Raw genomic sequence first — 21,783 nt, 5'->3', positions numbered from 1 at the left:
CACTACTGCAAACTTGATTACATTATATACAGTAACTGGGTTTGTAAAATATACCGTAATAGCCTGATTCACATATTTGCTGAAAGTGCTATTTTTAAAGTTACTGATACTGTTTACATGCTGTACATTAAAAGTACCATAGCAATGCAGGCATGCAAGAATCATGTTTTACATACTGCTAACAATCCAATTATTTATATATTTGTTCAGTTTTAATAAAAAGTATTGAATATGCCTTTAAAACAGACCAAAAAGTATACAATTGATGTGAGGAATCCATGGGTCCTACTTTGACAGATACATTGCCATTTTACTATTAATACTTTATTGAGTATCTACGCAGGTGTGTTGCTAGAAGGAAGGCAATCAGAAAGCAACATGCTTGGTTTCCAATAATTATTGTACAAAATGGTGTGCCATTCTGCATTGAGTCAGATCTATGAGTCCATTGCACTCTCGGCTTCTTGGCAATATAAAGTTTTTTTAGGACTAATATAGAAAGAAAATGTCATCTTGCCTGTTCAACAGCTAGCCTTATTCTTCAAGGACTGGGGGATTAGCCATTTTAAAAGAAATAATATAGGAAGTGTTTCTGGAAAATAATACAATGTATTTTCCACTGTAGATATACAGAATTTGAGCATCATTTAGCTATGAATAGCTTTTGATACCAAAGCTGTATAAATTTGTTAAATAATTATGTTTGCTTTTTAAAATATGAATACATACATTTATATGTTAATATTTTAAAACTATTTTGTAAATCACTTTGTAAATATGTTTGACAAAAATGTATTTTTCCCTAGGTTTTTTTTCCCTTAGGAAATATCAAAATATATTCCAGTGTACTTTCTCTTACATTGCTGATTTACAATTAAATGAGTCTTTTTATCTAACCTAGTCACACCAAAATATTCAGTCTTTTTTATTTACGAAATCTTTTAACTCCCTTTTACTGTTTATGCTTCAGGCCAACAATATGGTGAAACTGGACTGGTCAGTTGAACCTTTACTTTGTCTGCTTCTCATCATCTTCTGTTCCATTTTCCATGCACTATCATAACCTTGCAATGTTTGAAATACAACAAGCAGGCAAATATTTACATCCAAGTAATGATTTTTAAAAGCTTGATTTGAGATCATTTTGGGCTATGGTCTGTATAATGCTTCCATTTATTTCAGCTTACCTTCTGATACGTCTGCAAAGATTTATGTTCAGTAAATACGTTCATGACTGGTGATGCAATTTTTAAATAGGCTGCTGGTGAAATGTGTAGCCCTTATGAACATCCGTAGTATGTATACGGCTTATGTAATAATCTGCTGTTGTTACTTATCATATAAAACAAAAATCCAATGGCTAATGTGTTTATTTATCTTTCCTGTAGTGCATGGTTCATCTCTATCTTTGGTGTCAAGCACATCATCTATTTACTCAACGGTGAGTGTCATAACCACAATCAGTCTGTATGAAGTTGGCAGCAAAAGAACGTAACAAATTTAATTCATTAAGTAGGACTATGGACCTGAGAGCTCAAACTAGAAGAAGGAATGGAATAATTGTTCCCACAAGCAACTTCCATGCTTTATTGTATTCTTATCCTTTGATTTCTATAAGATGGATAGAAAATCTTATGAAATCAGTGGATGGGGAAACTGTGACTGATAAACTGATGAATCCAAGTTGGACTTAAAAGCAGAAGTCACATAGGGAATTACATAAGCTCTTCTATTTGTTTTATGTAATGTAGCACTTTCAATTAAAATAATACCTAGTGAAAAGTGGATGTCTTTAGCTTACAAAAAGTGGTGTTTAAGAGAAGTACACACTGCTAATTAGCCAGTAGCATAACATAATTTACCACTAATCAAGAGGAGCATGTCCCATTTGATAAGCTCCTGGATTCATTAGTGCAGCTATTTATAACTACAGAGCTGGAGAAGAAAATAATCAGTGAAATCAATATTTATTTCTGATAAATTTAAGCCCTGAGTCAGTGATCCCCAGCATTTTGGGCACCAAGAACTGGTCCCATGGAGAGAGGTTTTTCCACAGACCGGACATGCGTGGATGGAGCTTCGCTTGTTTGTGCAGCATAGTTTTTTGCGCACTGTGATCAGATGCCAATCCATAGTCTCGGGTTGGGGATCCCTGCCCTAATATCTTATAAGTCTATCTTATTTTGGGGGGGGGGTGAATTGTGCCTGCTGCATTTACTGACATTATGGAATAGAGTGCAATAATATTTATTATTTATTTACAGTAATATTTTAATGTTTCTATTTTCATATTATACAAACTGCACAAAATGAATATTATTAAATAGTAAATTACATAGCTGAATAAAAGCTGTTTTGGATTAAAAAGACAAGTGTTTTGAGTGACAGGTTATTGGTAAGCTGAACAAGTAAATGAATCCGCTGATTTTAATACACTTTTCAAACAAAGTCTCTTTTTTTCCCCCTCATAGCCCGAAGAAAAATGTCAGTCAGAGGTAAGGAGGATTTTATTTTTCTTAAAATTACTAAACTCAGTGACAGGTACACATTTTAAATATTTAGATAATTGGATATGATATTTCATTTTTTAAAGTTAGTGATATAAATACAGTGGCCTCTTTAATAATTTATCTTAAATTATTATTATAGATAGATAGATAGATAGATAGATAGATAGATAGATAGATAGATAGATAGATAGATAGATAGATAAATAGATAGGTATTCGGGTCTTTTCCCGTGTAAGATTGATAGTATCTTAGCAACGTTTTGACGAGGTCACACTCGTCATCTTTGCTCGCACAAGCACGAAGCCAAAGGCACCAGCCTGAAGATGACGAGTGTGATCTCATCAACACGGGATATACAGTGTGTGTATGTATGTGTGTGTGTATATATATATATATATATTCGTTCCTCATAACATATCATGTTGACTATGACTTAAAATATATTCTTGGGTTCCGAAATGACTGTTACAACTAAAAAGTTAATAGCCGGCCTTAGATTTGTTCAGTCCTGGCTTCTTGTTATAATATTTTCTCTGTTGGAAACTGTGCCAACCCTTTGCCACCATGATCCAAATTATCTTTTACGAATCACTAGCAGTTAGTACCTATGTTGAAATTAAGCACTTGCTTATCTTTATCAGTAACTTGTGAAGAGAGACATCCCCAGAAATGTAATATCTGTACTACTCTTGTATTTTGTTTGAATATCCTCAATTTCAAATGCTCAATAAATGTTGCTATGTAGTCTGTCATCTGATCCAAACTACATGGGCCTGGACATTACTGGGTGGAAATATTGTTTGGATGTTATTTTTGCATTTTATATAAAGAATGAGTTTGGAGAACTCCTGGACACTTGCTCATAGACAATGCATTTTGTATTAAACATATTAACTGAATTAAGAGTGAGGTAATATTTTTAATCTAATCTAGTGCATGATGTAATTTTACCTCCATATCTTTGAACCATAATGAGTAATCTTTCTGCTGGCTACACTCCTATGTAAACTCTTTTAAAAAATCTACTAGTGCAATTTGCTAACTTTGATAATATTTACCCAGTATTTAGACAAGTAGAGTTTTTATCTACCATATTTTTCGGAGTATAAGATGCACCCTTTTTCCTCAAAAAAGAGGCTGAAAATCTTGGTGCGTCTTATACACCGAATACATTTTTTGCCTCCCGAAGCCCCACCTCTTCACCAAAATGGCCGTGCATACCCTTCTGGAGGCTTTCAGACAGCTCCTAGGGGCTGGGGAGGGCGGAAATGAGCAAAAGACGGGCTGTTTCCCCACCCCCAGCCCCCAGCAGCATTCTTTAAGCCTCCATAAGGCTATGCATGCAGGATTTTTTTTGACAAAAAATGGGGCCCGTTTTCACAAAAGGGCCATTTTTTGCTCATTTTTGCTCCACCCCACCCCTCCAGGAGCACTCTGCAAGCCCATCCCAAGGCTATTCATGCCTTTGGGTTTCATGAAAAATGGGCCATTTTTAGGAGGTTTGCAGAGTGAAAAAACTTTTTTTTTCCTTTTGGAAAGCTCTTTGATTGATGAGAATTAGATTGATCAAGTGCTGTGCCAGCAAAAACACCTACCTAGCTACTGTATCTCTCTCTCTCTCTCTCTATTTCTCTTTCTGTATCGCTCTACCTACACACTCTCTCCCCCTACCTATCTACTATCTAAGAGCCGAGGTGGCGCAGTGGTTAAATGCAGCACTGCAGGCTACTTCAGCTGACTGCAGTTCTGCAGTTCGGCTGTTCAAATCTCACCGGTTCAGGGTTGACTCAGCCTTCCATCCTTCCGAGGTGGGTAAAATGAGGACCCGGATTGTTGTTGAGGGCAATATGCTGACTCTGTAAACCGCTTAGAGAGGGCTGAAAGCCCTATGAAGTGGTATATGTCTAACTGCTATTGCTATTGCTATTGCTACTGTATTTCTCTCTCTCTCTATTTCTCTCTCTCTATCCCTTTATCTACCTATCAACCTACCTACTCTCTCTCTCCCTACCTATCTACTGTATTTCTCTCTCTCTCTTTCTATTTTTCTCTCTATCCCTCTACCTACCTACCTATCTACCTATACACTCTCCCTACCTACCTACTGTATTTCTCTCTCTCTCTATTTCTCTCTCTCTATCCCTTTATCTACCTATCTACCTATCGAACTACTCTCTCTCTCCCTACCTACCTACTGTATTTCTCTCTCTTTCTGTCCCTCTCTTCAAAACCTTGGTGTATCTTATATTCCGGTGCGTCTTATACTCCGAAAAATACTATATGTCTTTCTCTGATCAAATATTTCTGAAAGTAGCTAACAAAATGACAAAAAAATCGCCATAAAAGTTAAAACAAGTCTTCAAATTAGTAAATGGACCAAACTGCTAAAACTATCGTTTGTTTAATCAATTGTTTAAACAATAGTGGTTTTATAAATAACAAATCACATTTAGTCCAAAACAAATAACTACATTTTAGTCCATCATTGTATCTGAACCAAGTCAGTAAAGTAAATAGAAAACAACAAATAGCAACAGAATAAATAACAGTGGTTATCAAACATATACGAAGCAATTGAATTGCAACTGATTTCCCAGAGGATCAGCAATGTAGATCTGGAACTTCCATCAAAATGAATTTCCACAAAATTGATGACATCATGCCAAAGATATTATTTCCAGTAGTTGAGCCAATAGTAATGGGCTTCATTATAACTGTGTCAATAGTGTGTCTTCAAAGAGGTCCAAAATTCATATAGGGTATATCTGTGTGTATGTATGTATGTGGGTGTTGAAGATCTTGTTAAACAGAACCATGTTTTGAAATATAACGTTTAGATTCGCAAGCTAAGGAGGGAGTTGGATGCATCGCAAGAGAAAGTTTCAGCTCTGACAACTCAACTGACTGCCAACGTGAGTACAGCTCAGAGAGGCAGAAGCTGATAATTGATGGTTAAAAAAATGATCTGAAATATTCTATAGCTCTAGATCAGGGGTCTCCCACCTTGGCAACTTTAAAACTTGTGGACTTCAATCCCCAGAATTCCCAGCTTCATTAGCGGAGGAACTCTGGGAGTTGAAGTTAACAGGTCTTAAAGTTGTGAGGGTAGAAAACCCCTGCTCTAGATAGCTATATTTGGAAAAGAAAGAAAGAACGTTCCTTCAATGACTAAAAATACCCAGTTTAGATTATTATTATTGTTGTATTGAAGAAATAAATATCAGGCTAGTACTGTAATATGTCAGCTTCTCTAAAGATTTGGGCCATGTGAAGTTCTACATTTTTCAGTGTACATTTTCTGTCTGTTGACTTTAATCTTAAATGCATTGCAATGGTTGTAGTTCCCAAAGCAAACATGAAAATATTGGGGTCATCTTTCCTCTCCCCACCCCTTCCATTCATTGTAATGGTAGAAGATAATCTCTTTTTTTTTAATGAATGATTTAGGTCCTTCTACTGAAATGATAAGTATGAGGCTATATTTCATAATTTCTATAAAATTAGCTTGCTCACATGATTTTTCTTTCACAAAAAAGGGTTTGACATCCCATATATGGCTAGGTTTTTTTTTTATCAAGCTGGCACAGCTGTTAAATCATCAGAATTTATGTCAGTCTTTAAGTTATTGTCTAGAAAATAGTCTGGGAATGAAACCAACTCATCCAAAATGATGGGTTTCTAAATTTATATCTTACCTCTCAAGTATGCTTATAAGCAGTCAGGCTAAATATAGGGAAATTACTGCGAGTAATCTGTTGAATATACGTATATCATGAATTTAAAAGATTCCTCTCATGCATTAAACCGATGTTTCCCTTAACAATTTCCAGGTGTATGGACTTCAATTCCCAGAATTCTCATTGATAGCCATGCTGGCCATAGAATTCTGGGATATGAGCACCACATACCCGAAAATCGCTGGAAAGCAGTATACCAAGCAGATATGCCAGAATTGAACCTGCTATTTTGCTATGAAATACTTAATTGTAAGGCTTAGTCACTTATTCCTACACAGTGTAGGAATATTTTATTAAGGTTGCTGCTATTCAAAAGGTAATGAACATTTTGTCTTTTTGAAAAGATAATGATGGGAATAATTGTCCAAAAGTAAACACATTTTTGGCTTCATATTACAAAAGTCAAAAATACGATTTCGTCTTAAAAGCTTCCCCTCCCCCCACCACTTTTCTCTTTTATTTGAAATGAAAACCTTTACGAGTATTTGATATAGTTAGCACATTTCTTTCAAACAGGAATGATTCGCTCCAGTATTTTTAAATAAACATTTTAGCTGTGTAATACATGTACTTTGTGCTAAGCTTGTTTTGTTTTCTGCTATTTTTCTCACAGTCTCAGTCTGGTTTGTTTTTACAGCAGCAGAGAAAAGTCAAAGCCACATATCCCAATGTTTCAATCCTCTTTATGGTTGTTTTCACTGTAAATGTGAGGACAGATATGCTTTTGGGTGACTGCAGAAAACCTACTGTACCACATAATCATAACAAAAGAACTGGGTTAGAGGAAAAAGCTGCCATCTTTTAAACTGGGGTTTCTCAAATTTAGGAACTTTAAGATATGTAACTTCAATTTCAGGAATTCTCCAGCCAACCATGCTTGCTGGGGAATTCTAGGAGTGGAAGTCCATGTTTCTTGTGGAATTCAAATTGTGAAGTCCTTAATCCTCTGTTCTATTGATACCACCTTAACATTTCTAAATTTGAGAAATATTGCTTTAGACCAGGAGTGTCAAACTGAGGCCCATGGCCTGGATATGTCATGTGCTGGCCACACCCTTCCCCATTTTAGCGAAGGTGGGAAGATGTGATACATCACATGACGACAACGTGACCCCACAAGTTTAACACTCTTGCTTTAGATCACGGATAGTCAACCTTTTTATACCTACCGCCCACTTTTGTATCTCTGTTAGTAGTAAAATTTTCTAACTGCCCACCGGTTCCACAGTAATGGTGATTTATAAAGTAGGGAAGTAACTTTACTTTATAAAATTTATACAGCAAACCCCTACCACCCACCATGAAAGCTGGAACGTTCACTAGTGGGCGGTAGGGACCAGGTTGACTACCACTGCTTTAGATTATGTGTCAGAGATTCATGTTTGTATCAGACTCAGTATCAGCACCCTGCACTGATTGCTAACTCTGCAACAGCATAACTAAAAAGTTCTTATTAGTTGGAACAGGTGCCACAGCTCTGAATAAGAAATTGTGGAAATTTGTTCCTTGATTAGGTAATGCTATCCATTCAAGAAGTGTATAGCTAGTTGCTATAAAGCTATTTGATTTTGCTTCCCACATCTCAAGTGCCTATATTGAGTTTGTAAATGACATTTGCAGCAGAGTGGAACCATCTGTTGATTATGATGTATGCTGTGCAGTATTTTACAATTTTTTTTCAGCAGATAAGCTCACAATCAACTGGATCATATGATTTAATTTACAGGCTCACCTCGTGGCAGCATTCGAGCAGAGCCTAGGAAACATGACCATTAGATTGCAAAGTCTTACCATGACTGCAGAACAGAAGGCAAGTTTGACATTCCCTTGTTTGTTTTCCAATGATTCCAAAATCAACTTTTTGAAATTGAGTTCATCGTAAATGAAGATTTTGAAATCAAGCTAGCAAGCAAAGTAAAACTCAGCACATGTCAGAATTTTGATTTGCTCTTTTGCCAGTGATCAACATATAAACTTTCCTGTAAGAAAGAATATAAGAGATTGTTGACCACTTACCTGAGCAATTAATGTCAGTCTAGGTTTCTAATTTCCATTCACAGAGTTTTTTACAAACCCTATTTTCTTGACATTCTCTCTCCAATTCTAAAAAATTAGCATTTCAGCAAAAAATACTTTGATAATTTCAGTTGCATCCCATTCAACTATAACCAAATAGCTTACAGATAGTTTCCAGATGGGTTCTTATTTAAAAAGTTTACATAAAGGGAAATATGTTTATCTCTGAAATAAAACAACACGAAATGATTCCATTAGGCCAATATTGCACTTTTATTGTGTTTTCCTATAACTACAGTATATGATATAGAAACAATCCTAGCTATTAAGTGCGAAGGCCATTGAATTTCCAGGCATCATAATGTAAATGCGAGAAACAAAATATATTTGACAAATCAATGCATCATATCCAATGGATTGTGCACATGGAGAAAACTATTGATTAAAAAGTGTTGTGCATGAATTTACATCCTATGATTGAAGATGTGAGACATGCTCCATGAAGTTGGCTGTTGCTCGGGGACCAGCCACAGATTTACCAGAAAGTAAAAACATTTTTCCAATTAATTGATTGTACTTATTGAAACCTTCAATGTGAATATTTTTGTATGCTTGATTTCTTCATGCTTCAGGATTCTGAATTGAATGAGTTAAGGAAAACAATTGAATTACTGAAAAAACAAAATGCTGCTGCTCAGGCTGCCATTAATGGAGTAATTAACACACCTGAGCTCACCTGCAAAGGTAAAGAATCCAAAATACAATCTTTACTTTCAATAACAATGTAGCACTCTGAGGACATTCAGCCTCCTGATAATAGCTGATGCAAAGTTCTTTCCTAGAGATAGATAATTATCGAACTGTCTTGAAAGTGTCTTTCATGAAATAGGAAGCTGGTATTTTGTCAATAATCAGTTATTATCTATCTATCTATCTATCTATCTATCTATCTATCTATCTATCTATCTATCTATCTATCTATCTATCTATCTATCTATCTATCTATCTTGTACCCTTCTGAGAATTTAAGGTGGTAACCAAAATTATTAAACCAAAATTGGGATATAAAATTTAAGTGTAGTTATAATGTATGCTTAAATTATCTTCAATTTGTTCCTGGTCATTTTAAAAAGAATAGCAGAATTATTTAATAGTTAAGAGTATGACATTATTATTAGTATACCATAGTTTTAAATAGTTGTAGTTTTTTTTAAACCCTATAGTTTTACAGTAAACAGTATTCAGATATATGAAGTGCACTAATACCAGACGTTTGTAAGCCTGATCAAAACTACAAATATCTGCAGAACAAAAAACAAAAGGGAGAGATAATTACAACTTGTCTTGCCTCTCTTTGACATTCTTATCTGCCTGTCTGTTTTTCTGCAGTCTGTTGTGAGCATATCACTGCCATTTGATCTTTCATTAGTAGATAATCTTATACAGCAATCAGAATAGATCTGTTTTTTCATTCTCCTTAATTAGTGCTGTTTTTCTAGTCTACTTCTATGATTCCATGGGGTGGAATGGCAGGCAGGTGAGAAACAGTGTGTCACAACAAAAGTTCCACCCCTTGCACGTGCTGGCATGACTCAAGAATAAAAGGGCTGGACTTGCGTTGGGATGTCACAAAGTACATTTCATCCTTTTGGACTTACTGTGGTTAGCTGTAGATGCCTCTGGAGGCCTCTTCTTTTTCCAGTGACAATATTTCTCTACAATAACTGTCTGTCATAGATAATTATGGATAAGAAACCAAATTAGGTGTAATAGAAGAAATATCAGTTGAAAAAAATACAGTGTAAAGGTCCTAGGTTTTTGAGTTGTTTATGGAAAAAAAATATAAACGATAAGGATTGCACAAAGCAATAAGGTGCAGCAATTGAAAACATACAGAGTAGAGGGAGTAGAGGCCAAATATTATGTCCAAATGTTTATAACTATGTTTAAATTAATATTTAGGAAGTGGTGGAACTGCCCAGACTACTGACTTGAGGATCAGAAGACAACACTCTTCAGACAGCGTCTCTAGCATTAACAGTGCTACTAGTCATTCCAGTGTGGGGAGCAATATAGAATGTGACTCAAAGAAAAAGAAGAGAAAAAACTGGGTATGTTTGAATAATGTCTTTCAGTGAACAAAGCATGTTTCCTTGAATATACCAAAGGATCTTACACAAGAAGCCAAATAGTAAAAGGTTATCCTAGTGGTAGTCAACCTGGTCCCTACCGCCCACTTGTGGGCGTTCCAGCTTTCATGGTGGGCGGTACGGGTTTTGTCCGATATTGAAGCACTTTCCTTTTTAAAATTTAATTGACTTCCCTACTTTATAAATCACCATTACTGTGGAACCAGTGGGCGGTTAGAAAATTTTACTACTAACAGAGATACAAAAGTGGGCAGTAGGTATAAAAACGTTGGCTACCCCTGGGTTATCCATACTGTGATGATGTATTAGAGGCACTTAGTAGACACTTTTAATCTGTCAGCTGAACAAATCTATGACAACTGGGACAGGAGGGCAGGATTGTATCTCTGATCTGAGGGTTTCCTTTTGTTTGTTTGTTTATTTATTTATTTTACAATCATATATTTTAGATACCATGGGCAAAAACCTACAGGAAAGAACCAATTTTAGTGGCAAAGAGTGTGAAGGCGTTAAACTAATAATCACACTTTATTTATTTACTTACTTACTTACTTACTTACTTACTTACTTATTTGTATCCCAACTTTGTTTTTGTTAATAAATAACTTAAAGTGGCAAACATATCCAAAATTTATTTATTTATTTATTTATTTATTTATTTATTTATTTATTTATTTATTTATTTGTCTTGTATGCCGCCCACTCCCGGAGGACTCCGGGTGGCTCACAAAAGACAAGGGAAAGGGGGGAACGAGACAAAGACAATATATTAAAAACAAAACCAACATTCACAATTTCCGTGGAGGTAGATGCTTCTCAGCTCCCCCCAGCCTGCTGGAACAGCCAGGACTTGGTGGCTTTGCGGAAGGCCGGGAGGGTAGTAAGGGTCCGGATCTCAACAGGGAGCTCGTTCCAGAGGGCCGGAGCTGCAACAGAGAAGGCTCTCCCCCGGGGAGTCGCCAGCCGACATTGGCTGGCAGATGGAATCCGGAGGAGACCTAACCTGTGCGATCTAATTGGTCTGAGAGAGGTAATCGGCAGGAGGCGGTCTCTCAGGTACCCAGGTCCGATGCCATGTAGGGCTTTATAGGTAGCGACCAGCACCTTGAAGCGGATCCGGAGACTAATAGGTAGCCAGTGCAGCTCGCGGAGGATAGGTGTAATGTGGGTGTACCTTGGTGCACCCACAATCGCTCGCGCGGCTGCATTCTGGACTAATTGGAGTCTTCGAACACTCTTCAAGAGCAGCCCCCATGTAGAGCGCATTACAATAATCCAGTCTTGAGGTCACAAGGGTGTGAGTGACTGTCTGAAGGGCCTCCCGATCCAGGTAGGGTCGCAATTGGTGCCCCAGGCGAACCTGGGCAAAGGTCCCCCTGGTCACAGCTGACAGATGGTGTTCTAGAGTCAGCTGTGGGTCCAGAAGGACTCCCAAATTGCGAACCCTCTCTGAGGGGCGTATAATTTCGCCCCCCAGCCTGAGAGATATAACAGTTAGACAATCTTTGGGAGGGAACATCAGAAGCCACTTGGTCTTGTCTGGATTGAGTGCCAACTTGTTTGCTCCCATCCAGACTCTAACAGCCTCCAGGCACTGGCACATCACTTCTACTGCTTCGCTGAGTTGGCACAGGGCAGATAGATACAACTGCGTATCGTCTGCATATTGGTGATACTTAATCCCGTGCCGGCGTATGATCTCACCCAGCGGCTTCATGTAGATGTTAAATAGGAGGGGGGACAGGACCGAACCATGCGGCACCCCATACTTGAGGGGCCTTGGGGTCGATCTCTGCCCTCCGACCAACACCGACTGCGACCTGTCCGAGAGGTAGGAGGAGAACCACCGCAAAACGGTGCCTCCCACCCCCACCTCTCACAACCGTCGCAGAAGCATACCATAGTCGATGGTATCGAAGGCCGCTGAGAGGTCAAGAAGCACAAGGATAGAGGGGTGATCCCTATCCCTGGCCCACCAGAGATCATCGATCAGCGCGACCAAAGCAGTTTCCGTGCTGTAACCAGGCCTGAAACCTGAAATCTTTCTATTTTCCTCCCAACAACAACCACCTGTGAGGTGGGTTGGGCTGAGACAGTGTGACTGGCCCAAAGTCACCCAGCTGGCTTTCATGGCTGAGATAGGACTAGAGCGGGGGTGTCAAACACAAGGCCCGTGGGCCAGATCCAACCTATGATGTGGTCAGATCGGCCCATAGAGCCATCCTGGAAAATGTAAGGGGCTGGCCCACATGGCTTTGGCCCAGTCTACTCGTTTTGCTTTGGCCAGGGGTACCCAATGTGAAGAGGAACATGCCAGCAGTTTGGAGAGTGGTGTCAAGCTGGCCACGCCCACCCAGTAGGCCACACACCCCAAGATCTATCACAGCCCTGATGCGGCCCTCAATGAAATTGAGTTTGACACCCCTGGATTAGAGCTTAAGAGTATCTGGTTTTCTAGCCTGGTGCCTTAGCCACTAAACAAAGCTGACTTTCATATGCCTGTATTATTGCTCAAGATAAATTGTGCCTGGAAGGATGATAAAGGAGCAGTCAATATAAAGACATATGTAAATTGAAAATCTTTTAGATTTTAACATATTTTGTTAACATATTTCAGAAGAGATAACCAGACACAGAGACCCAAAAGTCATATTTCTGTTACAGAAGATGGAAGAAAGAAATATACATACAACTAAAAGTTTCACACCTGTAACTTTTAACTGGGTGAAATGGTGCATCATAAGGCAAAACACTTTCAACCAAGATACCAGAAAGCCTGTTTGATCTGGTGCTGAAAGCGCCAGGCTAGAAACTGGGAGAATGCAAATTCTAATCCCATCTCAGTCATGAAAGCCAGCTGGGTGACCTGGCTGACCTCACTCTCAGCCCAACTTACCTCACAGAGTTGTTGTAGAAAATAGGAGGAGGAAGTTTTGTTGGATATGTTTCCCAACTTGAATTATTTGTAAAAATAATAATGATGGAGTAGAAACAAAGAAATAAATACTTCAAAATGGCTAACCTATGGAATGCTGGGACTCGTTACTCCCATCGGACTGATATTTTGGAAAGTTCTTGCTGTTATTTCTACGGAAATGACACAGTACTGTTACCACTCACCATGGTCTTTTGATCCTAATTTACAACATTCCTGACACCTTACCACAAAGAAAGTCTGGGAATCTTGTAGGGAGAAGGTCAGTGGGAATCACAAGACCATGGTTAATGGAAGCATGGCAGCAGATATGGATTAGCATTCTGTGTTTAAAACATACAGTATGTGTGAGGATAATACAATAATAATTAGCAATTGTCTAGCAATTGTCTAGCAATTAAACAAAATCTAACTATCTTTTCAGGTGATGACACCATCATGCAATTTTGTATAATGATAGTCACCCACAAAGTTGCTATTAATAATCTATGAAAAGAACACAAAGAGATTGCAAAATCTTGCAGGAATCTCTCTGTTCTAATTCCAAAAGCTCATGAGCGATATTGATGACCTTGCCCCAAATTACTGGAATCTTCTGAAATTTTAAGATTTTATTATGTCGTTTTAATTTTCTTATTATTTTCGTGGCTTCATTATGCGTTATATAGCGCACATTTGTGTTAGCTGATAAGACAAAACTAATATCTGTGTGTGTGTTGAACAAAGTTCTTTTGAGCAAGTATTTATTATTCCCATGGGGTCTGCTTACCTATTGTTGTAGGAATGATGAAGCCAAAATATTTCTTGTTAAACTTAACTTGTGATAGAGAAGCTACTTTATAATATTTTTAGATGCTGTTTCTTCATTGGTCATGATTTCTATTATGCGAAGTCCCTTATGCTAAAAGTCATTGTAGTTTGAAGTAAAGCTCTTACTTCCTATAGTCCCGGGATGGCGAACCTATGGCACGCGTGCCACAGTTGGCACGCAGAGCCATTTGTCAGGGCACGTGAGTTCAGCCTTTTTTTTAAAGCCATTTTTCGCCCTTCCCAGGCTCCAGAGGCTTTTAGGAGGCTTCCATGAAGCCTCTGGAGCGCAAAAAACCTGGCCCTACGGGCAAACCGGAAGTTCAGGAACAGACTTCCGTTTGCTCATAGGACCAGTTTAAGCCCGCCAGAACCTTCAGGGGCCTCCTGAAGGTTCTCCCTGAAGGCTCCAGAGGACTAAAAACGGCCCTACGAGCAAACCGGAAGTGACTTCCAGTTTATTTTTAGGATCTTTTTTGTCCTCCAGAGCCTTCAGGGAAGCCTCCGGAAGCCCTCTGAAGGCTCCGGAGGGCTTAAAGCGGCCCTACAAGCAAACCGGGGGGGGGGTCATCACGCATTGCATTATGGGGTGCAGCACACCCGTGCACAAACACCCTGCAGTCCCCCTGCTTATGGCACGCTAGCCAAACAAGGTTTGCCATCGCTGCTATATTCTACCTAAGTGGTCGGATTCTGAGTTGTGTCCAAATGAACCATATACTGTCCCGAATGAACTTGAAAATAATTGGGAACTAACATTGATTCTGCAGAAACTATTTAGCTCACTAATTTTTAACATGTTTTGGCCTTTAAAACAGTTATATTACAAGTGTGCTTTTGGTAACTTGAAGACATTTTACCACCTAATCATATGGTAATCTCCTTTGGCCCTTGATCTGGAGAGTTTAGGATTGTCTGAAGTTGTTTTTACCAAAAAGTCTTGAATTATTTCTTTTCCTTAAATTGAAGGGCATCAAATAAATGTGTATATCCTAGAGGGGAGAATAATTTCCACAATGGTTGAGGAGGAGAAATGAGAAGGATACATATGTAGGCCTGATTTTGCTAAGCATAATAGTAAGATCTATTTTTCCTGCACCATATCACATTTGGAGGAGATCACGTTTGTTCTTCTAGACATATTATAGATCAGTGTATTAAACTAATGGCGAGTGAAGGAGACAACATGGTTACAACTTTGAACATATTATGTTATAACCTTATCAGGATCTCCAATCATTTATATAATTCCTCCCAAGACCATAGTCAATCACTTTTTGGGGAAAAATAAGAGAGCTTTTAGGTTTAAAAAATCATATGTATCATCCTGTGCTGGATTTAGTGAAGTTCACATAACTGTATACATTTAGACTGTATGTCAACTATTTGGTGTGCGAAACATCCCGATCGTACATTAAAAGGCAAGGGAAAAAATGACTACAGTAGCGTAATTATGTGTGCCTGCTTTGGGGAGCAGAGGGGTAATATTTGTCTGAGCAATCCAATGCTTTCCATGTCTTTGGCTTTATCTGTTAAAACATGTCTTTTTTTCCTTTCCCTTCCCTTTCTGCTTTCACTTCCTGCGGCAGGTCAATGAGGTAAGGAAGACATATCTTAAATAAGCTAACTCATCCATTAACCCTATCTGCATCAGTGTCTGTCTGAGCCATGTCACCTCATAACTGAAGCCTCTCGTAACATCTTAATAAAACAGTCCTTGGGATGAAAAGAGGTTGGACTAAGGTCCTGTTTACAAAAAAAAGCAGGGGGGGGAGGTGGGAGAATGCTTCCAAGCAGCACTTGTTATTACCAGCACTCATCAGCAAAGCAACTCAGATCCTCCACTTCCTTAACAAAGTATAAAGTCATTAGGAAGGAATTACTTCAGTCATTAAGTTTGCACTGCTACCAAATGGAATGACTTGGTAACCTTTTATTTTAAGTGTCGCATGTTAGCTCTTCTCTCTTTTATTCTTTATTGTCATAAAGCATTTTCCCCCAAATCCATTATGTGTTTATTTTGCTCTTCTCTTTTCAGTTACGCAGTTCTTTCAAGCAAGCTTTTGGGAAAAAGAAGTCCCCCAAATCGGCATCTTCTCATTCCGACATTGAGGAGATGACAGATTACTCATTGCCTTCTTCACCAAAATTACCACACAATGGTACAGTGGTATCTACGCCATTACTCAGAACTTCACATTCCAATTCCCTGTAAGTTGAATCTGCCGGCAAAAAACCCCCATAGATTTCATTTTAATATTGTAATATTACACTATACCAAATTTAATTCTCATTTTTCTGGAGATTCTTCTATAAGATTCAAGTAGATTTTCTTCATCATAAGTTCTTTTCTTTTTCACATCAGTTTATCTCCAGACCTCGTATCTCTTGCAGTATTTGCTTCCTCATTCTTTTTTCCCCATTTGCCTCAGTTTTAAAATTCATTCAGTTTATGAAGAAATTGCTGCATTTAAGGCAGCAATATTTTAATAAGAATTTCTCCTTTTTACTTCAGGGAGAAATATGTGCCTGTAGTTTTCTCTTTGCTTCATTTCTCTCACTTACACTACTGCAAGGCTAAAGTGAATTCAGTTGTTTTTTAACTTCTTCCCAGCTGATAAAATCCCTTAAATCGCTTTTTGTACTGTAGTTGCAAACAACAGTTGAACAAAAAGCTATTGATATCTTTGGTATTTGATCATGGGCAATTTTCATTACAAGCTAAACCTGAATTTCTTTTAAAATTAAGAACTCATTTTAAAAAAACTTTAGAAATGATACCTCCGTGTTTAGAATATTTCAATAATAGGCCTGTGAGATATTTGAAAATGAATGTAACTATAAAATGGAAATATATTTGACTGTTTCCTAATTTGCCCTGAGTAGTGATTATGAAGTGGAATTTTCTCCCTTAGAAAATAATTGTCATAATTTGAGGAGCACCTGTAATAATGAATATGATACATAAAATCATATTTAAATCAAGTGTGTGCCATTTTTCTATATACAGGTTTCACTTGATTGCTCTGGTCACTCTACTAAATTCGGCAGCATTACTTTTTAATGAGTAAAGGGGAAATTCAAAATTTTGGGGGCACTTTACAGTTACGGTATTAGGGATAGTCTTGCTCCTTAATGAGAAGTTTTCCACCTGAGTCTATAGCAAGTACTTCTACAGGATCTCTTCATTCACTATGTATTGGGCTATGAGCAGATTCATTTTTTACAAGGTTCCCTTCATTAACATCAAAGGAAAAGGCTTCCAACAGGCAGAAGTGCCTGAGGTGGAGATGTTACTAGATCAGAATAGTTATTTGAAGAAGGCAATTCTAGCAGAAATCTATGCACCTTTTCTCAGAAGCAAGATCCATTGTGCAATGTACTCTGAAGAGAATGTTCATAGCTTTATGACCTAAAGGCTGCTAAACAAATAAACTGATAAATTCTCACCAGCAGTAATGCAGGCATAGGAACAAAGCAACCTTAACTTCAAATCACGAAAAGCAGTGAACTAGGAAACAACCTTATATTATTTACATTGTCAACAAATAAAATTTCAGGATTGTGTGTGTATGTGTGCTGACTTTGCTAATTGGAACACAGCCCTTAGCGAAAGACAATAGTGACTCTCAACTTTACACAGTTGATTTTGTAATATAAACAGAACGTAGTGTTAATAATGAAAGTGGCTTTGGCATTCTAAGAATAGTTATGTGTGGTCTGCAGTAGTTTTAAATGGGGAGAGATGCAAAAAAGTTGCATTTATGACATAATGGAGTGTTTATATTTCCGTGTCAACATGCAACTTTCTTTCCTTCACCTTTACATAAATAATCCTATCCACATTTCTCAAAGCTGATGATAGGAACAGAGCCCAGAGCTGTGATGGCAGAAGTGGTTAGAATGCAGTATTGCAGGCCCACTCTGCCCACAGCCAAGTGTTCAATCCTGACCAGGTCAAGGTTAAATCGGCCTTCCATCCTTCAGTAAAATGAGGACCCAGATTGTTGATGACAAAATGCTGACACTGTAAATCGCCCACAGAGTGCTATAAAGCGCTAAGTGTCTTAAGTGCTATTGCTACTGCTATATGAAGGAAGGAGAGGATGGAGGTGTTCTTATCCCAGCTTCTTACTTTTGCAGTGTGCTAAATAACAGTGAAATAGGACTGTAGGTGCAATGTGTTTTACCTATAGAATGAATTTCCATGAAGCAAAATAAGAGGAAAGGAGTTGGGAAACGAAGTTTCCTTTTTATCCACTTTGTTTTGTTGCCACTGCTACAGATTTAGTCAGAGTTTAAAGGAAGGTATCTGGAAGATGAGGCGCAAGGGCAGCACTATCAGTGAAGGAGGAGGGCTAGTAGAAATGTTCAAAGGGAAGCTGCAAATTCTACTGAAGCTTGGTTTCTCCCAGTAGGAGAATTTGGGTCCCTTGAAAATTCACATCTCCTTTGATGGCCAATTTTAATGCATTCTCAAGGTTACATTCCAATTCCGAATTCTTTGAAATACACTAGGATTCCTTCAGGATTCTAACTGTGCTTTGTTGTTTCTTGCCAGCTGTACATTTATTTATTTTTTTAAAAAAGTGAACAGGAGGTATTTATAAAATGTGTATGTGAAAAACTGCCAACAAACAATGCTCCTGGTCCTTTGTGTTTCGAGAAGTAATTCAATTTAGTTTTGTAAGGCTAAACAGGGAAAGGGAAAGCTGATACTAGAAAAACAAAGGGTGCCCATTTTTTAACTTGGGCTGTATAGAGTGCAAAAGAATGATTTATGTCTGAAAAAGTATGTTTCCAAAGCCCTCTAGTCTAGAATCATACATGGAGGCCCAGCTGTGCACTACACCTGCTGAGTCTAAATCTTTCTTTAAGGTCATCAATCTCCAACTGATTGCTGCTGCTTCTCTATCTTCTTAATGTACTTGGGATTTCCAAGTTAAATGGATTTTCCACAGAATCATACATCTAACAGCAAGTTACCTGCAGAAGCCAAACAGCTGCAGTGGATCAGAACAAATAGTGCAGCCCCTGTTTGAGACTCATTGAAACAGCCACAGCTTTTCTTCTGATTCTGAAGGAAAGATTTGATGTGGCTGTGTAGTCTTGAAAATGAGTTGTATATGGGCTGTGATTCACACTCGTAAGAATGTATTAAAACATTTTTTCCAGCTGTCTCCAAAGCACTGTTCAGCCCTAAAAAGTAGTCATAAGTGCAAATTTATTTCTTGCTCTGATATCAGTTTCAAATAATTATGTCCAACAAATCTTAACATTAGGATAAAGTGAAAAAAAAATCTTTGTTCAAACCTAGGAAATCAAATTTTAATTTTACTATGCATTGTTCATACGTCCTAATACAACCCTTCACATCCTGGACATAAACTGTTTCAACTGCTTCCCTCAAGATGATGCTATAGGACCTTTCATGGCAAAACAACTAGACACAAGGATAGCCCACCCACCCACCCAATGCTATTAATCTGCTGAACCACTAATTCCCACAATACTGTCAAACTACATAGTAGTTCATACTATTATCCTTCTCATCTTTTCTATTGCCCATTCCTTGTCTTCTTAGAACTTTGTTGCTTGAATCTTACAATTTATATTAATTATTTTATTTAGTATTCTAATATGAATTACGTTGATTGCTTATTTAGTCCTATGACTATCACTGAGTGCTGTATCTTATGATTATGATGAATGTATTTTATGAAGATTATGATCATGGTTTATCACCTATTGTATGTACACTGAGAGCTTATGCACTGGACACAAATTCCTTGTGTGTGCAATTACACTTGGCCAATAAAGAAATTCTATTCTATTCTATTTCACTCTATTATATTATATTCTTCCAAACTAATCTAATCCTAGCTTAATATTTATTTTTTAAAATAAATTCCCAGAATTTCAGAATGCATTGACAGTGAAGCTGAAACAGTTATGCAGCTGCGGAATGAGCTGAGAGACAAGGAGATGAAGTTGACTGATATCCGTTTAGAGGCCCTCAGCTCTGCTCATCAACTGGATCAGCTCCGAGAAGCTATGAACAGGATGCAGGTAGGAAATGTGTAGTCCACCCAGGAAGCCTGAAAGCAGATCCATTGTGCTAGGACATTGGTGGTATTCCATTACACTTTCCATTGACCAAAGATAATTGGATTGAAACCAGGAAGTTTTGTGTGTACCAAATGCCAACGTAAGGGCCTTAAACTACAGTTGTCACGAATTGTCATCCAGAAGTTCATAAGAAACAACAGTGTTTGCTTGGTTCTTTGTAGCTGCAAAGCTTTGATAAAATTGTACTATGAGAAAACACATTTCCTACATCTGTGTGTTTCTCTAGTACTCTGCAGATGTTTACTAGAACATAAAAGAGATTGAAGGTAGATAGAAGATGGAATAGGCATGAAGCTTATCCTTTCTCTCCCCAACTCCCACATGTTTCACTTGAAGGTCTGAAGAGGAAAGCTGTAGTCAGATTAGCTTGTTTGCTTGTGCAGCTGTTCTGGGAACCTGATAAGGCAGGATGTGAATTACTCAAGAAAGTTGTACTTATGTTTTCACAACTGAATGTGTGAGGACTGAAGACACTGTGGGACAGATTCATAGTACGCCACCTCCTTTATCTAGTTTTGCACTCTTATATTTTGTTTTGTTTCTTGAATTTTTGTTTCATAAGTTTGCCTTGTATCTTTTATTGTTTTTATTTTGTATAGTTCACAATTAAATTTGCATCCCAAATAGACATTTTGATAATATTTGAAAGTATAATTTCAATGGAGAAAAATGGAAAATTATATTAAAACATTGTACGCCCTATAGAGATAAGCCACACCCATCATAATTCCAATAATATTTCATCTTTTATGAGCAATTTTCCCTTTATAAGATTGTATCTTTTTTTTAGATACTATGCTTTTGAATTTGTTTAAATTTTATAGAAATGCAACAAAATAACCTTCTGGGAGGAATCATAATTTCAGTGTTGTCAATAAACTCTATTCAAGTCTGCTTCTTACAAAACCACTAAAATTAACCACCTGCATATCATTAATTGAGAACACTTTTGCTACAGGATTGTCAAAAACACACAGGTCAACTGAGGAAAGAAAAGCTGCAAATGTTTTTTCTTTAAACTTTGGAGAGCTCCAGTGTGTATATAGTGTACCATTTTGACTCCACACGAAATCTTGCTCTAGCAATGACAAGATAGACCTTGTCTTTTGATGAGAAATAAAAAGTTCATTTAAACAGGGTCAATGAAAATACAAAAGAAGGAAGCAGGATCTCACTAGAATCTACGTATTGTGCAGGGGTGGGTTGCTACCGGCATTACTGCCGGTTTGGTGGCCAAAATTTTTCCATGTGCTTTGCTCATGTGCACACCAAACACATGCTCCACACATGTGCACATTTGCACCTAAAAAGGTCTGCACATGCATACGTCAAAAAGGGGGGAGGATTACATTTTTGTAATGAAGATTGTTCTACGCATGCGCAGACCTGAAATGAAAGATGGGGCCCCTGACAATAGAACCAGTTCGGGGGCGTGGCAGGCCGAGTTACTAATTACTCATCTGAACCGGTAGGAACCCACCTCTGGTATTGTGTAGGCA

At 37.8% G+C, this 21,783-nt stretch overlaps 1 protein-coding gene across 11 annotated transcripts in view; it reads left to right on the top strand.

The window, feature by feature from the left end:
- The window catches only part of NAV2 (neuron navigator 2), a 598,751-nt gene that overhangs the window by 550,021 nt on the left and 26,947 nt on the right, over positions 1–21,783 (top strand). For all 11 annotated transcript variants that reach the window (XM_087719088.1, XM_087719097.1, XM_087719076.1 and 8 more), the window contains 8 exons: positions 1,389–1,441; positions 2,472–2,495; positions 5,348–5,422; positions 7,974–8,057; positions 8,896–9,007; positions 10,226–10,374; positions 16,194–16,366; positions 20,071–20,224. In XM_087719088.1, coding sequence (XP_087575214.1) covers positions 1,389–1,441; positions 2,472–2,495; positions 5,348–5,422; positions 7,974–8,057; positions 8,896–9,007; positions 10,226–10,374; positions 16,194–16,366; positions 20,071–20,224 — 824 coding nt within the window. The remainder of the gene's footprint in view (positions 1–1,388; positions 1,442–2,471; positions 2,496–5,347; positions 5,423–7,973; positions 8,058–8,895; positions 9,008–10,225; positions 10,375–16,193; positions 16,367–20,070; positions 20,225–21,783) is intronic.

Source organism: Thamnophis sirtalis, unplaced genomic scaffold (genome assembly GCF_051295495.1).
Source record: "Thamnophis sirtalis isolate CommonGarterSnake01/CBP01778 unplaced genomic scaffold, rThaSir2_p1.2 scaffold_1, whole genome shotgun sequence".
Taxonomy (NCBI): Eukaryota; Metazoa; Chordata; class Lepidosauria; order Squamata; family Natricidae; genus Thamnophis; species Thamnophis sirtalis.
Note: the sequence above shows the minus strand (reverse complement) of the source record. Positions and strands in the feature narration are given on the sequence as shown.